Here is a 14,600-nt window from a genome sequence, read left to right on the forward strand (position 1 = left end):
GCTAGGCAACACAACTACTTAGTTTAGACTAGGAAAAAACATCATGGTTGGGCCTAAAATAGGTGTGTAAACTAAGTAAAATGTAAACAATGTCACATAAGTACAGAAAAGACGTTACAAATGTCACGAATGAAACTAACATAAATAAATAAATAACGTAACTTCAAATTTTGGGACATGTACACCGGCCTCCTGATGGAAGGTCCTGTATTTGTTTGACCCATTTATTTGGAAGGTTAGGCACCCTTCCATCCACTCTGAGTAGTCTTCCTCACTACGTCACTAGCTCTGAGCGTAGCATACTCCGTTGTATGGGCTAACATTGCAGTCAGTACAAACTACATGATGTAAAATGACAATGGCAAAAAGCAAAAATTGCCTTTTTATTGCTTGCTAAATTACTTACAAATTGTAATTGTATCATTCAAATGCCATTTGGTAAGACTGGGCTTAATTATCCAGGTCATGTGGTTGGTATGTTTGTTAAAAGCCTTAAAGAAGAACTACAATGATCAAAACATGTTGGCTTTTTTATTGATTTAGCCTCCATAATAAAAGGCTTTTTATATTTCCAAAATAAGATTTTGTAGTGCCTGGATTGTCGTCACGTTTTTGATCTACGGTTGAGTACACAGAGCAACCATTAACCTGTCTCTCTCTGAAATAATTTGTTGAGTATTGAATTTGTTCATTTCTTGGCAATTAATGCTACTCTATTAGCGAGTTTTGTTGGGTGCAGGTAGCATTGGAGTCTTTTTCTTTGCTGCTTCTGGTCATTATACAATTCAGAGCCTCGGACCCTTTGATTAACAGAACAGAGCGGAACATCAGCACCTTAGGTACAATGTCGAGAAACAAAGCATAAAGATCTGCACAAGTTAAACTTCTTAGTGGCAGTTTATATTTTATAATCTAAAGTTACACATGGTGGGTTTTTAAATTGTCAATGCCAACATTTCTTTTTACGTTAGTGTTCTTTCTGACCAAGAAAATTGAAGAAGTACATGAATGAATAAATACACATTTTAAATATTTGATCACCAAAAGTTAGTTAGAGGAAACTGCTTTTAGACTGTTATTTAGAGTAGGTTTTTTTAGCGTCTGAAATTCTGGGGCCCCCTCCAACAAAATACTTAAACACGTGATGATTCTCAGGTAAGTGCTGAAGTTTTGATTTCTGTAGATGATTACCTTTCTCAAGGATGGTGAACAGGTGAAGATGGATGAGGGGTTCAAAAATGAATGTACTACTTACTAAAGACAACAAATACTTTTGTTTCTTTTCAGTTTTATTTGTAAATGCATCTTGGATAGAACAAAGACAAAATATATAATATATTCATATGTACTGAAACTTCAAGTTATGTACACATTTAGGGTTTACACTAGAAATCTTCACAACCACCGATTTGTTTTTAAGATATGGTATCAGAGTCGTCTCTCTGTGTGTTTCCGGGATGCCACGATGTACACTCCTGCATATTTACATACATTCATAGGATGCGATAAAACACCTGTGTTCACACAAGCATTAAAAATTCAAAAATTGAATGAAAGGAATGATGCGCAACGTTGTCTACCCCCCTTCCTGCTTGTTGTCACCTTACATGCATGAATTACACGTGGACGGCGTTGTCATAACCCCTACATATTCACAGCGGGGTACACTTAGCAAAAAATGTTCCAGAGCAATTACAAAGTGTATCGTGGCCTCAGGAGGGATGATGTGACTTCATTTCCCAGAAGCACACCCCCGGGTAGTTCAGCACCATGGTGTGTCCACTGATGTCACCTTAAAGTAACTTTAACGGCCGGCTGAGGTCAAGGCTGTCACGGTGTCTCAGTAACAAATAAAGCAGAGTTGAGGCAGATTTTGTGTCAAGTCGTCAGCAAAGTAATGATAATAGCAGACTGAGACATTCAGCTCCGTGGCTATGCACCGACTGACGTGGGCCATATTACACATATAACGTCACTTTAACACCCCATTAAAATATGGATCACTGAAAAGCCTGGTTTCCCATATGGTTTGGCTCTCCAGTAAGGATTCCGTGGTACAGTAAGGCCAGAGAAGCGATAAAAATAGAAGACCAGCAAGTAGACGCACATGACTTCATAAAACAAAGACATGAAGATCATTTAACACCGATTACAAGGCCGATTCAACAATCACTGTGCGATTAACCCTTTTAGTTGTATTTCACGTCTGGATTTCTTGTGCTGCTCAGCCATTCTCCTCCTCGTGTCACAGCAGGTTTACAAAGTCGCTGTCGGGCGGAAACCTTGTATGTTCAAACCCGTTACTTTTCAAGGAATAAAAACAAAAAAAGCATCTGTTTTTTAAATAATTGAACGCTGCGTTGTCAAAGTTGGTATTGTGTCTTTATGTATGGTCAGGTACTTGCATGTGCCATTATTGATATTTTACCAAAAATCAAGCTTGAATGGAGCAACTAGGTTTTCGACCAGCGAATGTGGAAAAACAGGTCTTGTCCGTCCCTGATAGAACAACCCCTCAGCCACTGAGGTCACATAGCTAGCTACGCTAGTCTCCTCAGCAAACATTTAAAGTGGGGGAAAATAGTGCTGTGATGCTCATGTACTTCACCCGAGGACTTTCAAAGCCGGCCTAGAGCCAGCGGCCGTGGCGAGGAAATGTGCTCAGCGAGGGCTGCGATCCTCCTACAGCAAGCGCCCGCTGAGTTTAATCCCCTGGGACTGCTGTTGAGATGTTTTCACTTTTTTCCTTCGGCTCTGCTGTGAGCGTTGTTTTATTCAAGAACGAGGGGAGGGGAGCTATGTGGTTTTGCCGACAGTTTGAGGATCAGATTGAGGTTTATTCGCAAACCGTTTTTTAACTCTTTCATTGGTTTAATATTAGTAAAACCCACAGACAGATGTTTCCGCCCGACAGCACCAAATTTTGAGAGGAACCCAGGTAGATTATGGCAAGATTTCCCAGGTCTCTCCCTGTGCATCAAAGTTGAACAATATAGGTATTCAACTTTACTTTCAATGAAAAACTTAAGTGGTAGTAGCTAATGAGGATCCCAATGAACTTCCTCTGACTTTCTAAACATTGCATAAGATGAGGAATGTCCAATATGTTGGCAGCTTTCAGGAAGATAAAAGGCAGTTGTTTTGATCCAGGTCCATTAGACTGTTACAGTCTGGATATTACATAATCAGACTGGATGAAGAAAGGCTTATCTTAACTTCTGCTGAGGCAAGCGATAAGGACCGAACAAACATAAGGAGTACAACATACCAAAGCACCAACAGCAACAACAACCTTCAGCTGATCACAGACAGGATGGTAACGGTGTTGGTTTACATTTGAACAATAAATTAGGACAATCACGGACTGCTGAAACAAAAAGCGAGGCATGCTTCCACTTACATTATCAAAAAGACTTGGTAATGGTGCAAACATTTGCACAAAAAAAACACCTGCTCCTTCACACTCGCACTGTGCTCTGGCCGCTTATGTCTGTATGAGAGTGATCCCAGCATTCCCAGCGATCCCAGCGTCAGTTTGCTGTGCGAACTGTCCGGCTGTTCCTTGGGAAACGGTGGACTTTGATGTGTTTCGACAGGTGGTCGCTGCGGGCGAACCTCTTCTCACAAACCGGACACTGGTAGGGCTTGACACCTGAGTGCGAGCGCCGGTGTCGAGACAGCTCGTCGGACCGCGAAAACCTGAGAGAAGAAGAGGAAGAAATGTTTAATTTCCCGCAAAGTCAAATGGAGAATGTCACAAATCTGATATCCTCAGACTTAACTTGCTGAAATCCTCAATTAATGATGACATGCAACTTGAATTTGACGGGGGGAGTACGTTTTTGTTATATTTATTGAAATTGTCTTTACATCCCGAAAGCAACTAATAAATCTTATTTTCTGACCAAATAAAAAGAAGAAAATCTAGTATCTGTTGTTCTTGCAGGATGCCCATCTATTCATTTCCTGCGTTCCTGTGTTTATGGGGGAGTGGCTTAATCTCTGGTTTCTCCAAAGTAATTTACCACAGCTTTAACATTTTGTATTTATATCTTCTCAACACTTAAAGATTAAAATGGATGGCATTTAAAAGATTGCAATGTTTTTCCTGACAACAGATATACTTAAAGTCAATACCACATGCAGGAAGGAAACCGGCATGTCACCAAATTTCGGAAATATAAACATTGGCTGGAGCTTATCAACATTAATGGCCTAACCGATTAGCCAAAAGGCCAAATGACACTTGTCTGTTGTCTGGTAAACATGCTCTCAGCAAGCTGCTGTCTGAACTCCTGTGGATTCTGTGTTTTTTTAGGTTAGACCAACAGAGCAGTGAGTCTTCACTGGTAACAATCTTATCTGAAACAATCTATCTGCTTTTCATTCATTTGGGTTGTGACCAATAATGACACTGCTCCTAAAACTGTAGTGTAGAGCAGGTGGTCCTCCAGTGTGATTATTGAAGGGTTTTTCGGCAAGATCCTAAACCCGGTGCCAAATCGCTAAGTACAGGCTGTATTGGGCACTTGGCTACTTTCACTATAGAACCTACACCTGCTTTATAATCAAAAACAGACATGGAAATCTTACTTTCTTCAATACGGACACTTGAACATGAAACAGAAAGTTTAGGACATGACACTTGATCTATCACTTTCAACCAAGACTTTCTTGTGACTTTGCAAAACAATAACTTTGTCCCACCCTCTTGAGAAAGTGATTGAAAGGCGAAGTACTACTTTTGTCTCAGGCGTGTGCGCTCCGGCAAAGATGATCACTCTAAAAACCAGTTGCAAACACATTCAGAATCTGTTCATGAGGAAACTATTCTTCTTGGCTCCTCTGAACAAACAATGACAATGGATCGGACAAAAACATTTACCTTTAGAGCAAACATCGTTTTGTGTTCTAGGGATATTCAACAGCGCCAAACTTGAGCAAGTGCCTCTAGCACGTTATGCAATCAGAAACAAAAACCTTGATCTTTCCCGCCGCCCTAGCGCTGTTATTTTTTATTTATCTCTAGCAACTCTCTGTTTTTCCCAACATGTACACAACCCAGAGCCCCACAGAGCAATTATCTGTCATGAGCAAGAATGCTCCACATGTTGATGCTACAATTCATTTGCCTGTAACTCACTTGGCCCAGTAAAACAGCAGCGGGGGGTTTAGCATATGAGGCAGACGCTACTTGGCTGGAGTCACGGCGATGACAGCTATGGGGGCTTCTTCCCAGCAACCTAGTTCTCTGAAACCGACTATTCACTGCCAGGCTCTGCATCCCAGATGTTGCTCTGCTGACCTGACAAGATGATGAATCGACACGATCGCACCCTGTCATTAAGGAGCTGCAGTAAAAAAAAAAGAAAACTGTGTCGTAACGTAGCTGCAACAAGCTTAGGAGTGAAAGTAATACTGCTGCACTAATAAGACATGACTAAGTTGCAACATGTGAAATCTGACAGTGGTTTTCACAGAGAGAAACTGCCAATAAAAGTCGCTTTGGATAAAAGTGTCTGCTAAATGACTGTAATGTAATGTAAAACCATTCCAGTGACACCTTAAACAACTCCCCCAAACTTGCTTGTAAAACTGTGCAAATGAAGTGTACTGAGTGACTTGGGTAGATGGATCAGTTATCTTAAAGAGGTTTCGACTCTCTGTCCAGTTACATCTTCCAACCAGGAGACCATTGGTCCAATGGGACCCAATCGGAACCAACACATGTTGTGCATCATCACCGCATGATGGATGTGGGATGAAATTTCACACAAAAGAGGCTAACGACTTCAAACAAATGTTTCCTATAATTCATGTCTCCCAGTGAACTGTGCACATCTGATCTACAAACAGTTTTTACGTTGTTTCTATAGATGGTCTCATTGTGTAAACAGTACTGCCATCACGGCCACTCTGAAGTCTGACGTTCCAAATAGGCTGACATTCGATTCACTGCTTCACATATTTCACTCTTCATTCCGGGACTGGGACAGGCCAGGACGGGACAGAAGTGAAAACCCACTCCTGTCTCAATCTAGTTTCAACGTCTGGTTTGGATCTGTTGCTATGCAAAATGACACAGTAACAAAACAAATTCATGATGTTTTTATTTGCTTATAGTCTCACTTTGAATCAATTTTCTTTTTCTAATTTAATTAAATTTTATTTCATGTCAGCTAAAGGTGCGTTAAGTTAAACGGTAAAATAACAGATACAAAAAAAATCCAGGAATGCTACGATTCAGATTGATTATAATAGAAATCAACGTTGGATTGGGTTGGCACATCTGTAGAGGCAGGCAGGAATGAAAAGCAGTCTATCCCTTGCAGACCTCTTTTTCTCACCTTGAAAGAGAGAGGAGCACTGCATCCATTAAGTTTCTCTCTTACTCTGTGGGCATATTACTCCCTCGGGGAGTCCAATGCTTCATTCCTCCAACAGTCAGTAACACTGCCTGGGCTCCACATTATCATGCTCTCTATGAAGCAAAAATATTAACCCAAGCAGCCATTGTGCTGGACAGTTATAACATCTAAATGAACATAGAATTGCTCAGTGAATGGCTCCATGCTATGCTGAATCATTGTAGCCCATTCTTTAAATTCTACAGCTGACTGATTGTTATAAGTAGATCTAAGTCCTCTCAGAAAGCCTTTTCTTTTATCTGCTCACTTAAAACTAGTAATTATGCACCTGGCAGCACAAACTCTGTTAGCTGTCAAACTTAATATCATGAAAACATCAACACACTGCATTTGTGAATCTGAGTATCTTTCTTTGGGTGCCACTACTTTGTTTACGAGGACCTTTAAATTAGGGTTGGTAATGTTTGAGAAACGAGCAAGAATCCAATAGATTTAAAACATTACCAACCTAAAAACTCAGTGTCGCCATCTCTTTTACAAATGAAAGTAACCAGTTGCTTAATCTAGCAAGAAAGTTGCCAAGTCGGCAACATTGACAACCCCTCCCTTCAGGCCTCCCTCCAAAGCCACTACCCTAAAATTATCATTATGAACGTTAACATATAATAATGAATGCAAACAATGAGGCTATTGGTAGTACACATAGCTATCAAGCTAGCAGCTCGTATGACGCACAATGAGTCAGGTAGTCCGTCAAATAATTTCATTAAGGCCCAATTAAATAATTAGACGGGCTTACAACAGTCCTGCATTAGCCACAGAAAACGGAATCATTTTATTTTCTTTGTGAGAGCATTTGGTTTAGTGGAATGTAATGAGAATTTCAACAAATATAACACTAATTGGGTTTTCAAGAAGATACAAACCCTAGCTTTAAAATCACTTCATGAAAGAGGAGTGAATAGGTTGCTGATCACTAAATGATTCCCCCAAAGAGACGTGGCTGTATCTGCCAGAGGGGGGACCAAGTCATTGTTTTGCAAGTCCCAGGTACTAAACTTTGAGTTTTGAGTCCTTTACAAGTCCTGATGCACTCTTCGCCAAATGTAATTTTAACAACAGAGTAATAATGTGTCATAAAATCATGAATGCTTTTTGAATATATTTGGATACATTTGTTAAGACAAGTATGACTGAACTTAATTCATAAAAAAAAAAGATCTGGGGAATGAAGTGTTGACTTTCTGGGAATAAATAGTGATAAGTTGATTGAGGAAATTAACTGATTTGGGGCTTTGGGGAAGGTATCAAGTGTTTCCAAGTCAATAGTCTCAAGTCCAAGTGAAGTCAAGAATCACTGGCGTTGAAGTCCAAGTCCAGTTGCAAGCCTCTTTTGATATTGTCAAGTCAAGTCTTAAGTCATCAAAATTTAGACTGCTGTATGACTTGAGTCCACGTCATTTGACTCTAGTTCACACCTTTGGTATCTGCTGTGCTCAAGGCCCGATAACCAACGGGCAAACCCAGGCCACAGGGGTCCCAAAGCGCCAGTTACGCTGCATTTTGGTTGTCTTTCGTTTGTAAAGGGGATCCCCTTTCAAATCCTATGACTTAGACCTTAAACATGTTAGCCCATATTGCACAAATGGTGCATATTCCAAAGTAAATTTGTTGGCGCTAAGGGTGGTTGTGCTAAATTCCTAAGCATATTACACGGTAGCACTGGGGACATGAATTGGGTTCTGGAGTCCATATTCTCACAATACTAAGACCTAGCCAGAAAAAACAATATACTACAAATGTGAAATTACAGTCTTTCCACTGTACTTGAATAAACAATACCACACTCAGTGCATCTTTCCATCCATCCGTTCATTCTCAGTCCCTCGCGGTCCATGTGAGGAAACCTTGACTGATCTTTCTCTTCCCTTTCATGCACCGCAGCAGCCTGGACGTTCCTAGCCCACAGTCATGGTAACTATTCAACACTTTGTCTTTGTTCGCTCCACTTCCTCACTGCTGCTCCCTTTAAGTGATTGTGTGCAAAACTGAAACAGGCCTTTTTTCTCCCCCTCTATCAGCCTCTCAACCCCCCTATATGCCATCACATCCACCACCAGCGCCTTTTTTCTCCTGTCTTTTCTTTAAAGCAAATCTCAGTTACTTTCTGCTCCTCGTCGCAATTTTCCCAACTATTTTTTTTTCTTCCCCTTTGGTCGGCCCCCTCATTTACCCTATCACATACAGTGGGTTACACACAGGTTCTCACACACACTTCCATCCAAACTACATCCTGCCTTTTGTGTATAGACAAGAACCCTTTGTTAGTTGGAACACACAGCCTGGATTACTACTGCACAAGTTTCTGCGGCTCCCCTCATTTGTTAGGACGCGCACAGCATTACAAGTACAGTACATGAGTGGGGGCGGGTTGCCAGGTTGGTACTACAGTCCAATGGAACAACACAAAGCTTTTAACGGATATTATTGATAACTCACTACATGCATGCAAACTTGGGGTTTATTAGTTTGGATGTTTAAAAGAGGAGGCTCCTCCAAGGCTAATCTCTGCAAGCTGTGGCAGCTAGAGGACAAATTACATAACAGCACACTTGCTTGGCTGGTTTTGACTAATGTGTTCACGCAGGTAAATGTAAGCATTCCATATGCATAGACCAATGCTTATATGCAAGAAATGAAAACACACACACCATGTCAGTACTTGTCACTGAGTGGCAGGTCTTAGTTCAGAGTGTGTGTGTGTGTGGATTGTTTAGAGCAGTGGTCGCCCAACAGTCCTGTGCCATGTTTCATATTTCTCCTTATTCATTAAGTAATGGTTTATATACAGGCTAACTCAACACTCATTTCATTTAACTGCATACAAAGAAAATAAAGTGCAATGAAATAATAAACTGTTGATCTGGAAGTACTCTCCCTACAGTCGACTCCCGTTTCACAGTTTTCTTTTAATGTTCTGTGCATTATAGCAAATTACTAAATGCAACTACAACCATCAGCCTCAGCTGCTGTTGCTATGTAGAAGACCATATTCATCCAAAATGAACCCAGAATGTGAAAATGAACTGATTCAAACAAAGTGTCATCTTTAGCTTCAGTCCACAATAAGCAGTGCAGACAGCTGAGTTTTAAACTGTATGACTTCTTACTCCATTTCCTATCTGTTGTGCTGATGATACAATGAAATAACTTCCAATTCCAACCCAGTCGCCTGAGAAAAGCCTTGTATCATGCATCAACAATCCAATGCCAGGTGGTTAATGTGAAGATTGGTTAGGATTAGGCAACCAAACTAATGGTTAAGGTTAGAAAAAACATTGTGGTTCCAGTTAAGATCCTAATGTAACAACGCCACGTAACAACGCCAAGTAACAACGCCACGTCACAGTGCCACGTAACAACACTACCTCACAACGTTACGTGACAGCATAACAACGGCTAGTAACGGAACAATGCAAAGTAACGGAACTACTTAAGGTAATAACTTAACGATACAACATAACAAAACAATGTAACAACACAACGTAATGACACAAGGTAATGACACAGCGTAATGACACAACGAAACGAAACAATGGAACGGAACAATGGAATTGAAGCGTGAACTCAACAATTACTTTTGGTTTCACACAGGACCTCAAAGCAGTCTCCTAGGTGACAGTCCTGTGTTTGTTGGACCCAACCAACACACCTCCCACCCATAGAGGACTGTGTGTTGGTAGTTGCAGGGCTCTGAAGAAGACAAACGTTAACGGTTGTCTTTGCAACAGTGACACCAGCGGAGGGGAGTCTCACTGGCTGACCTGGAAAACAGCCAGCTCAAAGCTGGCAACTCTGGGCTCAAGTCACACTCCATCACACACACGCATAAACACGCACACACACACACACACACACACACTTTGAGACTGATGATATAAAAAGGTCCTTACTTTAATGAGCAGAGATATTGCCTCACTGATGAAGACATCCAAGTTCTCTATCTGCCTTTCTCCATTACACACAGCAGGTTCCAAATTAGATCTGGCTGCTTCATACTCAGCGTACATAAATACACACACACACTCACACTGCCCCAGCAACGGCACAGCTGTCGAGTCTCAACAGGAGGTGCCCATGTTGTGCCCATGTGACTGCAGCCCACATGCTACATCCCAGATTTAGTTTGCAACCTCAAAAAAAGACACCCCAGCTATTCTTGCACAGATCTCTCACTGCCTGACAAGAAGTGTGATTGTAAAACCATTGCTATTGCCGCCGCATCACATCATTCCAATTAACACTTGGGAGACTGCATGACAGCCATTAGGATCTCTTCAGCTTCAAGGCTCGGAGAAAAGAAAACATTGCTCGGTTTTTCTATTACAGATCCTTGAATAACTGTGAGCGTAACTGTCTCGTTGCTGCAGAATGTGGCTTCCATGGTAATGATCATATTACGAATAATGACATTCATGTTGTTCTCTCATTTTTAGCTGCTTGGAGCTTTTGTAGGGTATGTGGGGTTGATGGGTGGGGGGATTTGGCTCTCAAGATCCTCTAAATCCCCTCACCAGTGCTTCTGAATGACCCACACAGAGACAGGTCAGTTTAAGTGTCGGTTAAAATCTGCAACATGCTTGGTTCTATTGAGCAACATGACACCATGCACAGCACATAGACATGCCCCACTCACATATAATTACTGCTGCTTCCAAAAACGCGAACAAATGGGGGCTAAGCCCTTTTGAATAATGCAGGAGCATGCTGTTGTTGCCCGGTCCTGCGAGCAAAAAAAGTTTAAACATGCTTTATATAACCAGTCATAAATATGAGTCTAGTCTGGTAAGATAACATAAACATAGAAAGCAGCAGGGTTCAAGTATGGCCATTTTGAAAGGGCAGATATAATTCCGTCTGTGAGGTAAACATTTCATGTTGTATGTTCAATGTAAAAAAAAATTACATTATTTCAGTCAGTCAACACTAGTACAAACCTCCATCCACAGCCCTGCCAGTTGCAGGCGAAAGGCTTTTCCCCTGTGTGCCTCCTCAGGTGGGCCTTCAGGTGGCTGCTCTTGGTGTACATCTTGGTGCAGCCAGGGAAAGTGCATTTGTGCATTTTGATAAGATCCGCCACTGGGTTCTTCTGGAACTTTTGACCTCCAACAAGAATCCCTGAGCCGTGGCCGGCTGAGCATTCCTCGAGACCGAGCGGCTTGGCCGCAATGGGGACAGGAGCAATGCGTACAAACTTGGAGGAGACATTAAGGCTGCTGGAGGGCAGGATGTGGGGCACCAGGGCAAAGGTCTGACCTTGGATGTTGACCAGTAGCTGTGCAATTTTGATGTCTGAGGCCGGGGTTGGCGGTGGGGGCTGGGCCACGGGAGTAATAGGAGCTACCGTGGGCTCTTGCTTGATCTGAAGGGGCTGAATCTGTAGGACGACCGGCATCCCGCTTCCGTTTGTGCCACTGTCTGATGATGACGGTTTGATGGCTGACGTCTTCTTGGCCCCTGTGGTGCATTCATGTGTGGGGTTAACTGTTGCCGTTTTGGTCTCACTCGAGGCAGCAGTGGCCAGGCCAGCAGTGCTGGCCGTGGGGACAGTTTGGTCTGAATACTTTGCCTCTGGCTCTGGCTTAAGCTCAGGGGAGGCTTCCCTGCACCACTCCAAGCCCACTTCTAGACCAAGAGCCTCCTCCAGTCCCACTCCCAATCCCGGACAACCCTCTCGGATTTCCTGCTTCATCGTTACCACCTCCATATTCTCCTCCAGGAATTCTTCGATCTCTTCCAGTGTGGGCTGGAAGGACCCTCCAAGTTGTTCCTCTGTCTCCACATTGGACCAGGATAGGAAATCAAAATGTTCCTCCTTTACAGGCAGGCGTTTGGGGGGCTCGTCTCTCCGTGAGTCCCAGAAGAAAGTGGATAATGGTATAGGTGCAACCGACCCTGCCAGCACACTGTTGGCACCCCCTAAAGAGGCCTGGGACAGCAGGTGATCCAGGATGCTGTCCTGGCTCTCAGCACTAGAGTTGCTGCCGTAACTGGAGCTAAGCACCTGGGAGTCAGGGCTGGAACAGGAACGAGGGCTGGACGACTCGCTCCGGTCGTCCTCCGAAAATGGTGACGGCATCACCTGGTAGGAGCTCAGGTCTGTCACCATGTCAGACAGACGGTAGGCCTGCGAGGAGCGACCGTAAGGAAGAAAATCCCCCTCGCTAACTGGGGAGTTGTCCACCATCCCTGGACAGTGCCAAGCAGCCGTCTCTTGTTGGAGTCTGTGTTTAGGATGATTTCTAAAAAAAATATTCCTCCTGCTTCTGGGAAAGTAAGGCAATACCAACCCAGGTCACTGAGTCCACACTTCCCACTCAGGGGAGATATCAAAACACCTGGTGTTTCTCTCTCAGGGTGGAAAAAGTAGGCGTCACAGAAACACTCCTACAATCCAAGGTCTCCAGTCGGGATACAGTGTGTCTAAATAGAAACAAACAGAGACAGAGAGGGTGTTCAATGTAGGCCCACAGGGTTAATATACTGCTAAAATCCAAAAGGACAGTGTCTGGCTTTAAACCAACAGCATCAGGTGATTACATATGTCCTGAAAAATGTGGCCTCTATTGCATCGGTCAGCCTATATGACATGCTAGTTGCAGTCTGTGTATGCAAATCCTAAAATGCTGCAGGGTATTTTAGAATACCTGAGCCGGTATTCTAAGTTGATAGTTGAACTATTGACTGTCATTTCAGAGCAGCCACGTGACAAAACATAGCAGAGTGGAAAAATTACTTTATAACATAACAGAAATTATAGTCACTTTTTTTTTCAATCTGCTGTCAGCCTACTACTTGTTTTATTAATCACCTTTGATATCATAACAGTGTTATCGTTCAATAACGCCAACATATTTTTTATATTGGCCTATTTAAGTATCAGGTTACAGATCAGTAGGCTACAGCTGCTTTCCATGTGTGTTTAACAACAGTAAGAGTACATTCATATTCACATTTGTTTTTATAATGTCCTACGTGAACTTCATAAGAAGGCAGAGGTTATTTTCCTGGAGCGTCGGTCATTCTCCCCCCCCCCGCCTCTATCCGCCCACCCTATCCAGGGGCCCCTGCATGGTCTGAGTGACCGAGAGTAAACCCGGCCAGAGGAAGAAAAAAAAAAACTGTCAACATTATTATCAAAAAACGCCGCACGGGGCAGCCGGGAGCAGTGTGCGTAAATCACCTGCTCTGCTTGTTTACGGGACAATTAAAGGGCAGTAAATCAGTCACACCGCTGCCTCTGAAGACGGGAAGCATTTTTTTTTATGTGGTCAGTCATTAGATTTATCATTTCAACGTGCAGGCTCGGCGCGTTATTGTCGCCTCCTGCGGGGCACATTTGGATTCATTTCACATGTGAATAGAGAGGAAATTAGTTTTACATTCTCGCACAGCCGGTGGATTGCTTTTGCAACTAAAACTACAAACAAAATGTCATATTTTTATACGAATATCCCAAATAATAATTACAATTGTAACCATTAACGCAATTAGATTTTGCAGGCATTGGTCGGAGTTTCGATAAAAAACATGCGCAGCTGCGAGCAGGAAACCAAAAACTCATTCAGAATGAAATGAATGTAAACTCTGCTGTTAAACTGCTGCAGAGCAGAATCCCGAACCCCGTAATTACAGTCCATCAACATCGGACCTTGTGCTGTGTTTTCCTGCCCGTCCCCTCCCGCGGTGCATAACGCATGAGTAGGCGCGCGTCTCCGCGCTCATCGTAAACATGTTTTCGTCCAGCCTGCTGCAGCATATGGCACCGAGCAGACACACGCGCACCCTGCACCTCTGACAATTTAAATAAAAAAAATACCCAGTCTTACCTTGTTCAATCAAAGCCACTCTAACCTCGATGCAAAAGGCGCGGGGAGTAATGGTTTTATCCGGTGCGACCGACGCGGCAGTCTATTGCCAGAGCGGGTTTTGCCCTTGAGACTCGCCATACAGCGGCAGCAGCAGCGTTCAGACTGGACTGAGCGCTGACTGAGTTGTACTATATGACCGTCACATGACTGCCAGTGTGAGCTACGGGGTTAGCCTACTGTAGTGGGAAATAAGAGGCTGCTGCTGAAGGCTCGTCTCCGCTCTGCAGCCCCATTGGTCGGTTACGGTGGGATGGAGGCGGGCCGTCTGGTCCGTCACTCAGAGGCTCCGCTGCGTGGAACA

General features: G+C 43.1%; 1 protein-coding gene across 1 annotated transcript; it reads right to left on the reverse strand.

The window, feature by feature from the left end:
* Nucleotides 1–1,282: 1,282 nt before the first annotated feature.
* LOC129105786 (Krueppel-like factor 15) lies at nt 1,283–14,401 on the reverse strand. The gene is made up of 3 exons (XM_054616980.1): nt 14,258–14,401; nt 11,366–12,851; nt 1,283–3,699 (listed from the first exon to the last, which is right to left on the reverse strand). The coding sequence occupies exons 2-3, from the start codon at nt 12,613–12,615 to the stop codon at nt 3,531–3,533; spliced, it is 1,419 nt and encodes a 472-aa protein (XP_054472955.1). The 5' UTR covers nt 12,616–12,851; nt 14,258–14,401; the 3' UTR covers nt 1,283–3,530.
* Nucleotides 14,402–14,600: the final 199 nt, after the last annotated feature.

This window comes from Anoplopoma fimbria, chromosome 17 (assembly GCF_027596085.1).
Source record: "Anoplopoma fimbria isolate UVic2021 breed Golden Eagle Sablefish chromosome 17, Afim_UVic_2022, whole genome shotgun sequence".
NCBI classification, from domain to species: domain Eukaryota; kingdom Metazoa; phylum Chordata; class Actinopteri; order Perciformes; family Anoplopomatidae; genus Anoplopoma; species Anoplopoma fimbria.